This window comes from Scyliorhinus canicula, chromosome 7, assembly GCF_902713615.1.
Source record: "Scyliorhinus canicula chromosome 7, sScyCan1.1, whole genome shotgun sequence".
NCBI lineage: Eukaryota > Metazoa > Chordata > Chondrichthyes > Carcharhiniformes > Scyliorhinidae > Scyliorhinus > Scyliorhinus canicula.
In genome coordinates this window covers 95,795,553-95,813,501 of record NC_052152.1, presented here as the reverse complement: position 1 = coordinate 95,813,501, position 17,949 = coordinate 95,795,553, and the positions used below count along the sequence as shown (strand labels likewise).

Genomic DNA, 17,949 nt, shown 5'->3' with positions numbered 1-17,949 from the left:
AGATGTGGTTGAAGGCCTGGCAGGCCTCAGCTGTCAGGGGAAAAACTGTGGACTGAATGAGTGGGCGGGCCTTGTCCGCATAATTAGGGACCCACTGGGCATAGCAGGAGAAAAATCCCAAGCATCGTTTCAGGGCCTTGGGGCATTGGGGGAGACGGAGTTCCAGGAGGGGGCGCAAGCAGTTGGGGTCGGCCGTGGGACTCCATTTTCCACAACATAGCCAAGGATGGCTAAGCGGTTGGGGCGGAACACACATTTCTCCTTATTGTATGTGAGGTTAAGGAGTTTGGCGGTCTGGAGGAATTTTTTGGAGGTTTGCGACATAGTCCTGCTGATCATGGCCGCAGATGGTGATGTTATCTAGGTACGGGAAGGTGGCCTGCAGTCTGTACAGGTCAACCATTCAGTCCATCTCTCGCTGGAAGACCGAGAACCCCGTTAGTGACGCTGAAGGGAACCCTAAGGAAGTGATAGAGGCGGCCATCTGTTTTGAACGCAGTGCATTGGCAGTTCTCAGGGTGGATGGGGAGCTGGTGGCAGGCAGACTTCCGGTCCACTGTGGAAAAGACTCGATACTGCGCAATCTGATTGACCATGTCAGATATCCGAGGGAGGGGATACGCCTCGAGCTGCGTGTACCGGTTGATGGTCTGACTGTAGCCAATGACCATCCTGTGCTTCTCCCCAGTCTTCACTACTACCACTTGGGCTTTCCAGGGGCTGTTGCTGGCCTCAATGACCCCTTCCCGCAGAAGCCATTGGATCTCCGACCTGATGAAGGTTCTGCCCTGGGCATTGTACCATCTGCTCCTAGTGGCGATGGGTTTGCAATCCGGGGTGAGGTTTGCAAACAGGGAAGGTGGATCTTAAGGGTCGTGAGGCCGCATACGGTGAGGGGGGTAGGGCTCCGCCGAATTTTAAGGTTAGGCTTTGGAGATGGCTGGAGAACGTCCAGGCCGAATAACAGGGCAGCGCAGAGGTGGGGGAGGGCATGGAGCCGGAAGTTGCTGAACTCTACGCCTTGGACGGTGAGGGTCGCGATACAGTACCCCCGGATTTCCACGGAATGGGATCCAGAGGCCAGGGAGATTTTCTGGGTGACGGGGTGTACTGGGAGGGAGCAGCGCCTTACCGTAGTGGGGTGGATGAAGCTCTCTGTGCTCCCGGAGTCAAAAAGGCAGGTCGTCTCGTGCCCATCGATCTTCACTGTTATCATCGAGGTTGCGGGGCCGGGACTGATCCAGGGTGATCGTGGCGAGCTGCGGCAGATGCAGGGAGGTCCCGGGCTGGTCAGCAGTGGTGGAGGTAGCGGCAGGCAATGAACGGCCAGACGAGCTGCCTGGGGTGTTTGTTTTGCCCACAAAAATAGCACTTGGGTCCCCTGGAGTTGGCTGGCTGCCGCGCGACGCAAGCTTGCGTTGAGCTGGAGTCGGCTGCTGGTGGGGCCCACTAGGGTGCCGTGCGATCGGTGGTGTAGGACTGGTCATTACGGGAGGCCACTACTAACGAATTAGCGAGCTGCCTACTTCCCGCAAGATCAAGCGTACCCCTTCCAGTAGCCGCTGGTGAACGTACGCAGACTTCATACCCATAACGTAAGCATATTGAATTAAAAGCTCTGTGTGCTGGACTGCCGAAACTGTTTGGCAGTCACAGTTCCTACCTAGGGTGTGCAGGGCATGCCAGAAATCGTCCAGAGGCTCCCCGGGGAGTTGCTGTCTTGTGGCCAGGCGTGCCTGGCGTATACTTGATTGACTGGTCGAATGTAATGTCCCTTCAGGAGCTCCATCGCTTCGGAGTAGCTGGGCGCATCCCGGATGAGAGGAAAAATGTCAGGGCTCACCCGTGAATAAAGGACCTGGAGCTTCTGGCAGTTCGAGAGTTCCTCAGTGGATGTTCGAAGGTAGCTTTCGAAGCAGGCTAGCCAGTGGTCAAAGGCGGACGTAGCGCTGGCTGCTTGAGGGCTCAGCTGCAGGCGATCAGGCTTGATGCAGAGATCCATTGTTTTTTAAAAAATCTTGCTCAATAAATTGATGCACTATCAATTACCACAAAGAGGAGAGTAGTGGAATCAAGGTTTTATTGAGCAAGATGTGGTGCCTCCTGTAGCTGGAACCTGAATGGCTACAGCACCGGCAAGCACACACATTTATACGCCGCCTACTGGGCAGAGCCAGCAGGCAGGGATTTACCCATGTACCTCTACTATACGGGCAGTGCCGTAATGCATGTAATATACTACTAGTGGTGACTACCACAACACGCGACCGTGCCATCGGGAACCTGGCTGCTCGGGGGCGGAGAATCTGGGGGTGGGCCTCAGGTAACATCCTGATGCCGTTGATACAGCATGCGGCATACTCCTAGAGTACGCCGCTTTGGAAGGGGCGGAGCACCATAAAAGCGGCTCCGCCCCTGATTTCGACGCTAACTGCGATTCTGCGGCCAATCGCCAAACGAGATTTTGCCGTCGGAGACAGGAAAATCCCGCCCTGTGTGTACGATTGCAGCAAGTAACTCAGTTCCTATTTCCTCAAAGCTTGCCCACCACCCACAAGGCACCAAGTCAGCAGTGTGATGAAATGATCTCCACACTCGCCTGGATGGGTACAACTTCAGCAACACTCAAGAAGCTCAGCACCATTTAGGACAAATCAGCTCGCTTGATTGGCAGGCCATCTACACTTTTGCACATTTACTCCCTCCAACAGTGGCAGCTGTGAGTAACATCTCCAGGACGCACAGCCACGTCTTCTTCGACAGCACTTTCTGAACACTGTTTCTACTGAGAAGAACAAGGGTGCATGGGAATATCATCACCTCATGGCTGGGGTTTTATCAGCCCCCACCTGGTGGGAATGGAGGTGTGAGACCAGTAAATTTCCTGGAAGCCACATCAGGATGACTATCCAATAAAGTCCAGCTGCCGGGAATTTTCTCAGCAAAAGCTCCAGGTGAGAGGAAAAGGAAAAGGAACAAAATCACAGTGAAGAGAGATCCTAAAATCTAAGTTCCTTCAATGGTTTCTGCTATGCTCACACAGGCACTAAGCTTCCTCCCTGATATAAGTGGTACATTTACTGCTTTATTTCCATCTTGTGGCTTTTCTTTATCCTGCTGTTCTCCTGGACTGTGAACACCAGAGTCCAATGATCGCCTCGTAAATATTTGCAAATTGGGGGTTATTTTAATGGCCTATGGAGTGAAGGGTCTTGTTTTTTGTTCACTTTCCATTTGGGACTGTCCCTTTAATTTGTCCCTCAGTTAATTCTATCTGGCTTATTTGGTCCTTTATATCAATCAAAATAGTTGGAGTGAAGTGTCCGTCATGAACATTCTGCTTCGCAGAATGAATCAGAGCTGAAACAGATGTCTTAAACATGTCTCCAAATCCTTGCTTCTTCGACGCAGGTCTAATTCTCCTCACTTCACTATTGAATGAATAGTCTTCAGTCACTATACACCCACCCTGTAAAAACTCCTCTGACAAATCCTCCCACACTGCCTCCTCCCTTTTGCATTCAAAATCCTGCCTCGGCCTTCTCACTTCGACCACTCTTTAGTATTTAGTTCCACCAAGCCAGGCAATGAAGATTGGAACTCGAGTCAATCTTTACACCATAATACCATAAGAGATAGGAGCAGAATTTGACTACTCGGCCCATCGAGTCTGCTCCGCCATTCAATCATACCTGATATGATTCTCATCCCCATTCTCCTGTCTTCTCCCCATAACCCCTGATCCCCTTATTAATCAAGGACCTATCTATCTCTGTCTTTTTTTTAAATTTAGAGTCCCCAATTATTTTTTTCCAATTAAGGGGCAGTTTAGCACGGCCAATCCACCTACCCTGCACATCTTTGGGTTGTGGGGGCGAAACCCACGCAAACACGGGGAGAATGTGCAAACTCCATACAGACAGTGACCCAGAGCCGGGATCGAACCTGGGACCTCGGCTTCGTGAAGCAGCAGTGCTATCCACTGTGCCACCGTGCTGCCCTTCTATCTCTGTCTTTATGACATTCAGTGATTTGGCCTTCACAGCCTTCTGCAAAGAGTCACCCCCCCTGCTGAAGAAATTCTTTCTCATTTCTGTTTTAAAGGATTGACCCTTTAGTCTGAGATTGTGTCCTCTGCTTCTAGTTTTTCCTACAAGTGGAAACATCCACTCCACATCCACTTTATTCAGGCCTCGCAGTATCCTGCAAGTTTCAGTAAGATCCTCCTTCATCCTTTTAAACTCCGAGTACAGACCCAGAGTCCTCAACCATTCCTCATATGACAAGTTCTTCATTCCAGGGATCGTTCTTGTGAACCTCCTCTGGACCCTTTCCAAGGCCAGCACATCTTTCCTTAGACATGGGGCCCAAAACTGCTCACAATACTCCAAATGGGGTCTGACCAGAGCATTGTACAGCCTCAGAAGAACATCCCTGGTCTTGTATTCTAGCCCTCTCGACATGAATGCATTACCTTCCTAACTGCCGATTAAATTAGCGGCTTGGTTGGGCGCCCTGTACGATTTCCTGCGGTTAGAGCAGATAAAGTATTAGCTTTGCAGGGGAGTTAGTGAAACAATGGGGGAATGTTTATGTCCTTGTTTGAGGAGCTGTTTGTCGTCAGCGGGGTGGGGGGGGGGGGTTAAAATGGGGGAAAATATGTACAGACTATACAGTTGATTACTGATAAGTATATTTTCCGGGGTGTTTTATTTGTTGTAAACTGTTTTGATACATGTTTGTAATCAAAACATGTTAACCTTAAGAGAATCGTGAACAAGGACTCCCAAGTCCCTTTGCACTTCTGATTTCCTCAGCATTTCCCCATTTAGAAAATAGTCTTTGCCTCTATTCCTCCTACAAAAGTGCATAACCCTAACACTTTTCCACATATGTATATTCATGTGCCACTTTATTGCTCATTCTCCTAGCCTGTCCAAATCCTTCTGCAGCCCCCTTGCTTCCTCAATACTTCAGATCTTTGTATCATCTGCAAACTTAGCAACAGTGCCTTCAGTTCCTTCTTCCAGATCATTAATGTATATTGTGAAAAGTTGTGGTCCCAGCAGAGACCCCTGAGGCACACCACTAGTCACCGGCTGCCATCCTGAAAAAGACCCCTTTATCCCCATGTGTTGTTCCTCGTGTCTTAATAAAGCTCGCAGTCTCAAGTGTGGAGAAGATGCTTTATTGTGGGTTCGTTCAGTTTCCAGAGCTCGACCTAGAACTACCTTCCAGTGCTAACTACCAGCTTTGCCTGCTGTGTCCTGCTTACCAGCCCCCCTGCTGTGAAGAGTGTGTCCTCACTTCCTGTCCTGATGTATTTGTATGGCTCTCCCGTGCTCCCTCTAGTGGTCGCTCAGTTGTGTTGCATCTGGTTAACTTGTGATCACCACATCCCCCTTTTTCTCTTAACATATTTTCTGAACATCGTTAAAGAAAATTGTATATCCTGTCCCAGTGTATTTATAGCTCTCCCGCTCGTGTTTGCTCTGTTGTTTTTGTATCTGGTCAATCTACGATCACCACATCCCCTCTCTTTCTCATTACATAGTTTCTGTACATCATTAAGGAAAATTATACAAAACAGTAACTTATGATATGCGTATCTATACAAGTGATGATGCTATTGCCTTGGTTAACAAAGCCAATGTATTTATATGTCCAAACTTAATAAACACATTTATGAGTCCAAACTTGATGAATGTGTTCAGAGCTTTTTTTTTTTTTTCTTTTTGTTGTTGATGACGTGGTGATATTGATATTGCAAGTCCGCTGTGAATGTTGTTGGTGTTCCTTGTTATCTTAAGTACCCAATGCGTCATCCCGAGGTGTTTGCATGGTCACATCACTGATGTTGACTGGCATGGACTTTTTTTTTTTTTTTGTGCTTGTGGTGTTGATTTATTGTCTCATCCGCCTTGGATGCTGGTGTGCTTGCTTGTTCTGGAGCAGACGTGAGTCTGTGTGATTCGTTGTCATCCCATGACATGTTTGTAGTCTTGTTATCGTTTTGCAGTGTGCTGTGGCATCGTCCATCATGTGCCAAGTAGTGCCATTGTGTACAAGTCGTTGTTTCATTGCTGTTGTTTCTGTCGTTCCTGTTTTTGTTGTTTCCGTTGCCGTACTTGTCGCTGTTTTTGTCGTTTCCGTCTTTGTTGTTGTCGCTATCTTTGCTCCTGACTTTGTTGTGTTTGTTGCCATTCTTGTTGTTTCTGCCTCTGTCGTTGTCGCTATCTTTGTGCCTGACGTTGTTGTTTGTCTTGTTGCGCTTCATGTTGCTTTTATTCTTGCTGTTGTCGTTCTCGTTTCTGCTGTGCTTCTTGCTATTGTTGTTTGTCTTGTCGCGCTTCATGTTGCTTTTCTTCTTGCTGTTGTCGTTCTCGTTTCTGCTGTGCTTCTTGCTATTGTTGTTGGTCTTGTCGCGCTTCATGTTGTTTTTGTTCTTGCTGTGTTTCTTTTGACTTTTGTTTTTCTTGTTATACTCTATGAGTGTCCCGAGTGGATAATTTGAGTCATTGAGCATTCCGTCTCGCGAGTGGTGCGAATGATCTGATGTTGCATCGGTGCAGGTGACATCAATCAGTTGTGGAGAATTGGATTCCGCATCTTTGCTTTCTTGGTGCTCGTCTTCCGGAGTCAAAGTCTTCTCGATTACATTTGACGCGGTGTCTGTGGACTCTCGGCGCTCCTCTTCTGGAGTCCAAATCTGCATGATTTCAGTTGACGTGGTTTCTCTAGACTCTTGGTGCTCCGCTTCTGGAGTTAAAATCTTCATGATTTCTGTTGATGTTATCTCACTGGACTCCAGGTGCTCCTCTTCTGGAGTCAAAATCTGCATGGTTTCTTTTTGTTTGATGTCTCTGGACTCCAGGTGCTCCTCTTCTGGAGTCAGAATCTGCATGGTTTCTTTCGGCATTGTCTCTGTGGACTCCAGGTGCTCCTCTTCTGGAGTCAAAATCTGCATGTTTTCTTTTGGCGTTGTCTCTCTGGGCTCCAGGTGCTCCTCTTCTGGAGTCAAAATCTGCATGTTTTCTTTCGGCATCGTCTCTCTGGACTGTTGGGTGGCCCGACTCTGTGCTTCTGTACAGACAAGCTGAGAACTGTCAGTCTCACTGTGATCCTGTACGTTGAGTGTGATCACCTTGTCACTGTCTTCGCATGCAGTGGGCAGAGGTGCATTGTCTTCTTCTTGTTCCTGTGAGCGTGTTGGACTTTCATAGTCCGCTCTTTCTTCTTGTTCCTGTGAGCGTGTTGGACTTTCATAGTCTGCTCTTGCTTCTTGTTCCTGTGAGCGTGTTGGACTTTCATAGTCCGCTCTTTCTTCTTGTTCCTGTGAGCTTGGTAGACTTTCATAGTCTGCTTGCGGTTGCTCAGGTACAGCGGGTTTTCCTTCATGGTCTTGTTCATGCTTGGTGTCCGCCCGGGAGTGTTTGCTTGCATCCCTGTTGGCGTCTTTCATCACTCGCACTGTGGAGCCTGTCATCGCTCGCTCCGTGGAGTCTTCCTGTGCTCTCTGTGTGGCGTCGTCTTCGTCTTGGGTATTGCTGTCATCCAATGTATCGACGAGCTGCCATGGCACCATGGTGTTGGATTCATCCACCATGAGTAGAGTCGTGTTGAGCTTTGCAACGGTGTCGCTGATGCTGTGATCAGCATGTCCAAATAACTCCTCCATGTCTGAGTAGTATTCTTTGAAACCCATTTCATCTTCGTTGGCTTCTTCTACCACGAGTTGATTCGTGTTGAACTTTGCGACCGTGTCGCTGATGCTGTGATAAGCATATCCGACTGACTCAGCTGTGTCTGAGTAGTATTCTCCGAAAACCAAATCATCCTGGTTGGATTCTTCTACCACGAGTTGATTCGTGTTGAACTTTGCGACCGTGTCACTGATGCTGTGATAAGCATATCCGACTGACTCAGCCATGTCTGAGTAGTATTCTTTGAAAACCAAGTCATCTTGGTTGGATTCATCTACCACGAGTTGGTTCGTGTTGTGCTTTGCGACCGTGTCGCTGATGCTGTGATAAGCATATCCGACTGACCCAGTCAGGTCTGAGAGGTAATCGTCGAAAAACAAATCATCTTTTGTTGTTTCGGAATTCTTTTTGTTCGCTTCACTGTGTGTGGTGAAGGCAGCTTTTTCCAAGGTTTTGTGCAAGTTGTTTTTCACTGTTGGTTTAAGTTCAGGCGTTTTTCTGTGTTCTGAGGCAAGAAAATTTGGTTTTACCACTTTAAGTGTCTTGTTTTCAATTTTCGGGCATTTCCCTTTTAAGTGGGCGTGGTCAGGATTCTCAGACGTCATGACGTCACGCGTAGGAACGACTTGCACATGCGCAAATCGGCTTTCTTTCCTTGTGCGGTTCGGTGTCCATTGCGCATGCGCGGCTTGCGCATGCGCATGACGGTCCGCGACGAAGACTTTTTTTGACTGCGCATGCGCGGCTTGCGCATGCGCATAACGATCCGCGACGCGATCTTTTGTAAACTGCGCATGCGCGACTTCCGGTTCCGGCGCATGCGCGACTTCCGGTTCCGGCGCATGCGCGACTTCCGGTTCCGGCGCATGCGCAGACGCGATTTGTAGTTCTTTGCTTACCAGAGACTGCAAAATGTGCTCCGACGCCATTTTATCGCGGATTTCAGCGTTTTTTCTTTCTAAAAGTTGTAAGTTACCTTTTCTTCCCGATCTGGACAGGGTTTCAGCGTTTTGGCTTTGTGAAAAATTCATGTTATTTCTTCTTTTTGATCTGTACTGTGCATTCGCGATTTCCTGATCTTTTTGTGATTTTTTAAGTCTTGCATCACTCAGTCTCTGTGCAGGTTGGACTGTGAGCATGCCTTGCTGTTCAAATTTCTCACAGTACTCTTCAAATTTGTTTAGTAACGTTTGTAAGCTGTTCCTGTCTTCACCTTTTGAGTGTTTAAATCCATTATACACTTTCTTATTGACAGGCCCTTCGATGAGAATTGCTATTTTAATTTTGTCTGAGGCGTCTGCTACATCATTAGCTATGAGATAAAAATCGAACATTTGTTTGAACCTTTTCCAGACATTTATTGCATTACCAGTCGTGTCCAGCTGAGGTGGGTATCCATGCCACATCCTCGAATTAGCGATGTCGTCCCCAGTCAAATGTCCAGTAGGAGATTTCCATGCCATTTTGTGCTTTCTGTATCTGCAGCTGAGTTGTCCTGTCGTAAGCGTCTGAAATCACTCCTAGGTACCATGTGTTGTTCCTCGTGTCTTAATAAAGCTCGCAGTCTCAAGTGTGGAGAAGATGCTTTATTGTGGGTTCGTTCAGTTTCCAGAGCTCGACCTAGAACTACCTTCCAGTGCTAACTACCAGCTTTGCCTGCTGTGTCCTGCTTACCAGCCCCCCTGCTGTGAAGAGTGTGTCCTCACTTCCTGTCCTGATGTATTTGTATGGCTCTCCCGTGCTCCCTCTAGTGGTCGCTCAGTTGTGTTGCATCTGGTTAACTTGTGATCACCACACCCCACTCTGCCTTCTGCCAATCAGCCAATCCTCTATCCATGCCAGGATCTTACCCGTAACACCATGGGCTCTTAACTTGTTTAACAGTCTCCTGTGCGGCACCTTAGGCCTTATGGAAATCTAAATAAATCACGTCCACTGGTTCTCCTTTGTCTAACTTCCTTGTTACTTCCTCAAAGAACTCTCACAGATTTGTCAGACACAACCTCCCTTTGACAAAGCCGTGCTGACTCAGTCCTATTTTATCATGCACTACCAAGTACTCTGCGATCTCATCTTTAATAATCAATTCTAAAATCTTATCAATGACCGAAGTCAGGCTAACCGGCCTATAATTTCCCTTTAATAAGCTTTTATTTACAGTGATGCACATTATAAATGTGCCCCTTCTAACCCAACAACCACAGTTTCAATCATCCTATTTTGGGGAGCCCAAGTGATTCCCCATCACCTGCATTCAATGAAACACACCTAATAAACAGGCAACATTTAGGGGTTGCTCCTAACTTCATCTCAGATGTTATTTCCTACTGATTTGGTGGCCACTTTATTCTCCTCTCTGCAAAGTGCACCGTGATGTATTAATGTGAGGGGAGTCGAATTATGCACATTGTTGTGTCTCCTTGGTCAACTTTCAGATTTTACCAAGACTCCTTCGGCAGCACCTTCCAAACCCACAACTGCGACAATCAAGAAGGACAAGGGAAGCAGAAACATGGGAACACCACCACCTGGAGTTCCCCTCTGAGCCATTCACCATTCCTTACCTGGTAAAAAATCCTGAAACTCCCTGCCTAACAGCACTGTGGGTGCACCTTCACGACTGGGACCGCAGTGGTTCAAGAAGGGCAATTGGGGATGGGCTATAAAAGCTGGCCTAGCCAATGAAGCCAACATCCCATTATAAATGAATTTAAAAAGAGCCAACTTTTGTTATATGGGCATAGTTTCAACTTTTAAATGCTTCAACATCTACACTCACTGGAGAGAAAATGAAAATTAAACAATAGTGGCTGTGTCAGCTAACAAAAAGGTCTCTTCAAGCCACAAGTTATCACACTGCCAGGTAAAGCAATATGTGAAGGTAGCTTTGAAGTTGGCTTCCTAACTCATAACGTGTTTGACAGGTCATGTTCAATAGAATTGGTATAATTAACTGAGGTAATCATTGGTACGAACTCACAACATTTGATTCTTACCTTGATGGACAGTGAGAAGAATTAAGAAAAGAGCTGCAGAGGCAATACGCATTCTAGCAATCATCCAGCTGCTTGAGCTGCAACACTGTGTTCCACAGGAAATCATTCTAAAAAAGAAAGCAAAATTAATAAAAATTAAAACATACTCAGGTCAATAAGTGTGTTCTGCTCTCCAAAAGACACAAACAAACAACAGCTTACATTTATACAGCACTTTTGACAAATCACAGATAAGTGATCAAAACCACGCACTGGTCAAAGAGATGGCATTTAAGGGAAATCTTAAAGGTGAAGCAACAGACCTATTTAACGAAAGGATCCAGACTCACAGCCATTAATGATGGGGCAAAGAGAGCTGGGGATCGGCAAAGAGACTGGATTTGGAGACACAGAGTGAAAAGCGAGATGTTTCATTTCATGGGGATGGTGAATACCTATGATCAATCACTATATCATTATTTTTTGGAAATGTTTTTTATTGAGTTTCCATATTTTATATCCAACAAATTACAAATTATTAGAAAAAAAACACGCAAAAATTAACATGTATATTTACAGGCAAGCATCTTCATAATAACAGCTGTGGCCACCCCCTTTAACCGGCATACATATTTTACATTCCCCAATATTCCCCGAGGCACATGTTTATAGGCATTTATTTACAATTTGGTTTTGGGCCTTAGCTTGCCATCAGACTGTCGCTTGCGGCTTTGTCCTTCCTTTTTTTTTTGGAATAATTTTTATTCAAGTTTTCAACAACAAATTTTATCATAACAGAGAAAAACAGTAACCCCTCCCCTCCAATACAAAAACAATAAATTAACAAGAACCTCCCTTGCCACAGTATGGAGTTGGCTGAGGCCTAAAGCCCTGCGTGATAAGACATGGGGCTGGCAGAAGCAAATTGTGGCAAACTTATTTTTTTAGAACCTAATTCAAGAAAGATTCAAAAGACACAACAGAAACAGTGGGCGGGTTTCTCCAATAATGGGGCTTTTCACAGTAACTTCATTGAAGCCTACTCGTGACAATAAGCGATTTTCATTTCATTTTTTCATTTTCATTCATTAATGGTATCATAGGGGCAGCACGGTGGCCTCGTGGTTAGCACAACCGCCTCACGGCGCTGAGGTCCCAGGTTCGATCCCGGCTCTGGGTCACTGTCCGTGTGGAGTATGCACATTCTCCCCGTGTCTGCGTGGGTTTCGCCCCCACAACCCAAAAATGTGCAGAGTAGGTGGATTGGCCATGCTAAATTGCCCCTTAATTGGAAAAAAATAATTGGGTAATCTAAATTAAAAAAAAAAAAAAAAAAATTAATTAATGGTATCATAGCAGGTTTCACTTAAACTTGTTAAATTAAAAACCCTTTCCATACAATCAAATAATTTGCAATTCATTTAAATGGAGGAGCTATCTGTTATTGGGTGGTAAGTGAATCAAGGGACACTTGTGACATTGCAAGTTGAGAGAATGAAACTAAAGCAGATAAACTAAGAAACTGAGCCAAATGACTTGAATGACTCTCCCTTATTCTGAAATTCGCATGTTATCGTTGGGGTTTGATGCAGTTTGTTTTGGAAAAATGATATGTAATGACGTAGAGCAACATGAAGTATAGCCTTTGTGATGCACAATAGCATGGGTAAAGCAGAATAACTGACTCTTTTTGGATGATGAATTGCATTGTATCCGCCACTATATGACAAGATATGAATACCAGCCTCCGACTCTCAATAGAAAGGTAACTATGCTTCAAAAGTACATCGTTGGCTGCAAAGCACTTTGGGATGTCTTGGGGTGTTATATAAATGCAACTCTTTCATTCCCTCAATTGGATGGTTGAAAGCTCGAGGCTCTCATTTATATTGCTGAGCAACAGTTGTCCAAAAAACAGCTTATGTTTGCACCATTAATGTCTTCAGCCAGATCATCCTTTATGTCAATAAAAGTCCATGTAGGTCCACAGTATCAGTACTGCAAGTCCATTTCTGTCTAATATCAGCTGGACTATAGGTATACCACTGTTGGCAATGGTAAATCACCTCTTTGATTTATCTTAATCTCAATGCTGCCCCATCTTTTGGACTATGTTGTCCCAAGATTGGGCTGCTGCTGGCTGGAAGCACTGGAATATATAATGGTCATTGGATCACCGCTCGGATCCAGATCCATGTGGGACATACCTATCTTGGGACAAAATAATAATATAGCAAGGCTAATCCACCCAATCTGCACATCTTTGAATTGTGGGAGGAAACCCACCCAGACAGTGAGAGAAAGTACAAACTCCGCAGTTACCCAAGACCGGAATTGAACCCGGGTCCCTGGCGCTGTGAGGCAGCAGTGCTAACTACTGTGCCACTATGCTGCCTTTATGTTAAAGGTGCTATATAAATTAAACTTGTTGATTGGTGTTGATGCCAAATATGTGCTGAGTAGAGCAAGTAAATAAACTTTACCCTTCAGTGAGTTATACATCATCTCCTGGAGGAAATCTTACATATTTGGTTCCAGGGTCAAATCAAACTCTGGCACTAGATTTCAGCCCCACTGTAAATTATATCTGCAGCATTGCTATTGGTACAACGGGGAAGGAGTAAATGGACCTTTCAAGAGGTGGCAAGGCACTGGATAAACGTCGCTCCATCACAATGTGCAAATGAATCCTCTAAAATTATCCAGCAGAGGAAATCTCCTGAACTGTTTAATTGCTAGGGCGGGAGAGGAATCACATGAAGGGAGAATCAGTTTAGAAAAGCTATTGCGAAAAAAAGGCATGCAGTGTTTCAATGTAACAGAGAGGAATGGTCTGGGAACACGTTTATAAAGATTCTCTGCCAGAATTGTGTCACTGAAGAATATCAGTAAATGCCGATCGTACCACCATCACTCTCAGTTATAATCGATGTCCCCACTCCCCTCAGCGGTAAAGCGACTGCTTTGTGAAGTTTTAATGATTTTATGATCGAATTACTTTTAAAAGAGAAACGGCTCCACATTTCTGGGCAGCAGGGTTGGTCAATAATATGAACGGCAGGAAGAGCAACAGCCCGGAATTACCCAGCAGGAGAATATACTGAAAGTACAGAGCCCAGAAGAACACACAATCAGAACCGTAGTATGAAAAATGTACAGTTAGGAGATGATCAGAGCAACACCTTTGTGTGTGTGTGTCTGTGTATGAGGCTGGGTCCAGTGTGTGTGTGTGTGTGTGCCTGGCTCCTGCAGTGTGTATGTGTGTGTGTGTGCCTGGCTGTGTCCAGTTTGTGAGTGTCTGTGTGCCTGACTGTGTCTAGTTTGTGTGTGTGTGTGTGCCTGGCTGTGTCTAGCTTGTGTGTGTGTGCCTGGCTGTGTCCAGTTTGTGTGTGTGTGTGTGACTGGCTGTGTCCAGTGTGTGTGTGTGTGTGTGTGTGTGACTGGCTGTGTCCTGTGTGTGTGTGTGACTGGCTGTGTCTAGTTTGTGTGTGTGTGTGTGTGCCTGGCTGTGTCCAGTTTGTGTGTGTGTATGTGACTGGCTGTGTCCAGTTTGTGTGTGTGTCTGTGTGTGTGACTGGCTGTGTCTAGTTTGTGTGTGTGTGTGTGTGTGCCTGGCTCCTCCAGTTTGTGTGTGTGTGTGTGTGTGCCTGGCTGTGTCCAGTTTGTGTGTGTGTGTGTGTGCCTGGCTCCTCCAGTTTGTGTGTGTGTGTGTGTGCCTGGCTGTGTCCAGTTTGTGTGTGTGTGTGTGTGTGTGTGACTGGCTGTGTCCTCTGTGTGTGTATGTGTGACTGGCTGTGTCCAGTGTGTGTGTGTGTGTGTGACTGGCTGTGTCCTGTGTGTGTGCCTGGCTGTGTCCAGTTTGTGTGTGTGTGTGTGACTGGCTGTGTCCAGTGTGTGTGTGTGTGACTGGCTGTGTCCAGTGTGTGTGTGTGTGTGTGACTGGCTGTGTCCAGTTTGTGTGTGTGTGTGTGCCTGGCTGTGTCCAGTTTGTGTGTGTGTGTGTGTGACTGGCTGTGTCCAGTGTGTGTGTGTGTGTGTGACTGGCTGTGTCCTGTGTGTGTGCCTGGCTGTGTCCAGTTTGTGTGTGTGTGTGTATGCCTGGCTGTGTCCAGTTTGTGTGTGTGTGTGTGTGCCTGGCTGTGTCCAGTTTGTGTGTGTGTGTGTGTGTGTGTGCCTGGCTGTGTCCAGTTTGTGTGTGTGTGTGTGTGTGGCTGTGTCCAGTGTGTGTGTGCGTGTGTGTGCCTGGCTGGGTCCAGTATGTGTGTGTGTGTGTGTGTGCCTGGCTGTGTCCAGTTTGTGTGTGTGTGTGGCTGTGTCCAGTGTGTGTGTGCGTGTGTGTGCCTGGCTGGGTCCAGTGTGTGTGTGTGTGTGCCTGGCTGGGTCCAGTGTGTGTGTGTTTGTGCCTGGCTCCTCCAGTTTGTGTGTGTGTGTGTGCCTGGCTGTGTCGTGTGTGTCTGTGTGTGCCTGGCTGTGTCCAGTGTGTGTCTGTGTGTGTGTGGCTGTGTCCAGTGTGTGTCTGTGTGTGTGTGGCTGTGTCCAGTGTGTGTCTGTGTGTGTGGCTGTGTCCAGTGTGTGTTTGTGTGTGTGTGGCTGTGTCCAATGTGTCTGTGTGTGTCTGGCTGTGTCCAGTGTGTGTCTGTGTGTGTGTGTCTGTGTGTGTGCCTGGCTGGGTCCAGTGTGTGTGTGTGTGTGCCTGGCTGGGTCCAGTGTGTGTGTGTTTGTGCCTGGCTCCTCCAGTTTGTGTGTGTGTGTGTGCCTGGCTGTGTCGTGTGTGTCTGTGTGTGCCTGGCTGTGTCCAGTGTGTGTCTGTGTGTGTGTGCCTGGCTGTGTCGTGCGTGTCTGTGTGTGCCTGGCTGTGTCCAGTGTGTGTCTGTGTGTGTGTGGCTGTGTCCAGTGTGTGTCTGTGTGTGTGTGGCTGTGTCCAGTGTGTGCCTGTGTGTGTGTGGCTGTGTCCAGTGTGTGTCTGTGTGTGTGTGGCTGTGTCCAATGTGTGTCTGTGTGTGTCTGGCTGTGTCCAGTGTGTGTCTGTGTGTGTGTCTGTGTGTGTCTGGCTGTGTCCAGTGTGTGTCTGTGTGTGTGTGTGTCTGTGTGTGTCTGGCTGTGTCCAGAGTGTGTCTATTTGTGTCTGGCTGTGTCCAGTGTGTGGCTGTGTGTGTGTGTGTGTCTGTGTGTGTCTGGCTGTGTCCAGTGTGTGTGTGTGTGTGTCTGTGTGTGTCTGGCTGTGTCCAGAGTGTGTCTATTTGTGTCTGGCTGTGTCCAGTGTGTATGTGTGTGTGTCTGGTGCCTGGCTCCGTACAGTGTATCGGGCTGTATGATTGAGTGTGTATGTGTGCATGTGTCCAGTCTGTGTCTGGCTGTGTCCAGTGTGAAATATGTGCATCAATATAGCAGAACAATTTGCTTTCTAAGAATGAGTACTCCCCGAAGCCGAAATCTAAGGAATTAAGGAAATTTATGGCTCTGGCATATTTGCAATAGACACATGAAGAACTGAAAGACCCGTCACATCCTTATCAATCTCCAATGTACAGCTCCCGTCCCCCTCTCGCCCTCGACTCCCGCTCTTACCTGTTCGGAGTTATTGCTGTGGGGTCCAAGCAGTTTCAAATTCATTCTTTCATCTGCAGGAATCCTCGGGAGTGGGGAATCATCTCCTTGCGTTTGTCTTGAAAGTACCAAAGGGAGAGTCAGTGGATTGTCAGCGCTGAGGTTATATCCCGTGGATGGACAGTGCTGTGACCGATAAGCCTTCCTTTCTCCCTCGATCTGAACTGATCACAATGTTTCAGGGTTTATTTTGTGTTGGGCTTGACTCCCAGGTCAGGGGGTGACAGTCAGCAGATGGGGTATAATCGGATCGGCAGTGAGGATCTGTCTGTGTGTGCCAGGCAGCAGTTTGAGATCTCTCTCCAGGGCGTCCTGTCTATGACCATCAGGGGACCAGGATCTCCACTGAAGCCTCCGGTCGTGACACTGACTGGGTCGATAATGACTCAGGGCCGATCCCACACTGACAAAATCCTCATTCCAACGTCGCCTGCCGCACGCCACACTCATGACAGCTTCGCATAACTTCCTGCTCTCCAGATGTGCAACAGGTTTGAGTCCCACCCGTAGACAAGGGGGCGGAATGGTCTCCCTAAACCGCAGCGACACGAGTATGGGAACAACACCTGGAAAGAAACGGGGACAGGGTCCGCTTCACAGGGGGAGCCCCCCTTATCTGCTGATCTGTTCCTTTAGCATCGGAAAGGATGTCTCACAGGGACAGCTGATAAGCTGCAGCAGGAATCCCCGCCACGGCAGGAATCTGTGTGCTTGTTGATGCAATAGTTAACGATTTGAGCCACTACCTTATCATTGGCGTCAAAGTTGCTTATTACATATAGGAAGTAGGAAATATTATAACATACGTTTAAGATAAAAGTATGAAGCCTGGCTATTGACATTTATCTCACACTCCCATTACACTTCCTTGACTATATATTTTTGATTTGATTTGATTTATTGTCACATGTACCGAAGTACAGTGAAAATTATTTTTCTGCTGCCAAGGGAATAGAACATAGAACATAGAACAGTACAGCGCAGAACAGGCCCTTCGGCCCTCGATGTTGTGCCGGGCAATGATCACCCTACTCAAACCACGTATCCACCCTATACCTGTAACCCAACAACCCCCCCTCAACCTTACTTTTTAGGACACTACGGGCAATTTAGCATGGCCAATCCACCTAATCCGCACATCTTTGGACTGTGGGAGGAAACCGGAGCACCCGGAGGAAACCCACGCACACAGTGTGTGTGTATATCTGTGTCCAGTGTGTGTGTCTGGTGTCTCGTAGACAAAAAGAATAATCAACAAAGTACATCAACAAATAGTGATCGGTTTGAGTGCGGAACCAGGGCCAAAGAAAGCAAATACATGAGCAAGAGTGGCATGGGGCATCATGAATAGTGTCTTACAGGGAACAGATCAGTCCGAGGGGGAGTCGTTGAGGAGTCTTATAGCTGTGGGGAAGAAAACTGTTCCTATGCCTGGATGTGCGGGTCTTCAGACTTCTGTGTCTTCTGCCTGATGGAAGGGTCTGGAAGAAGGCCATGCCTGGGTGGGAGGGGTCTCTGATAATGCTGTCTGCCTCCCTGAGGCAGTGGGAGGTGTATACAGAATCAATGGGAAGATGGCAAGCTTGTGTCCTGTGTTGGGCTGCGTTCACCAGACTCTGCAGTTTCTTGTGACCTTGGGCCATACAGTTGCCATACTAAGTAGT

At 47.2% G+C, this 17,949-nt stretch overlaps 1 protein-coding gene across 1 annotated transcript in view; it reads right to left on the bottom strand.

The window, feature by feature from the left end:
• The window catches only part of LOC119969209 (adhesion G-protein coupled receptor G2-like), a 280,716-nt gene extending 263,859 nt beyond the window's left edge, over window positions 1–16,857 (bottom strand). The window contains exons 1-2 of the mRNA XM_038802509.1: window positions 16,247–16,857; window positions 10,700–10,806 (exon numbers count right to left, since the gene is read on the bottom strand). Of these exons, the coding sequence (XP_038658437.1) occupies window positions 10,700–10,805 (106 nt within the window). The 5' untranslated portion in view covers window position 10,806; window positions 16,247–16,857. The remainder of the gene's footprint in view (window positions 1–10,699; window positions 10,807–16,246) is intronic.
• Between the last annotated feature and the right edge of the window lie 1,092 nt (window positions 16,858–17,949).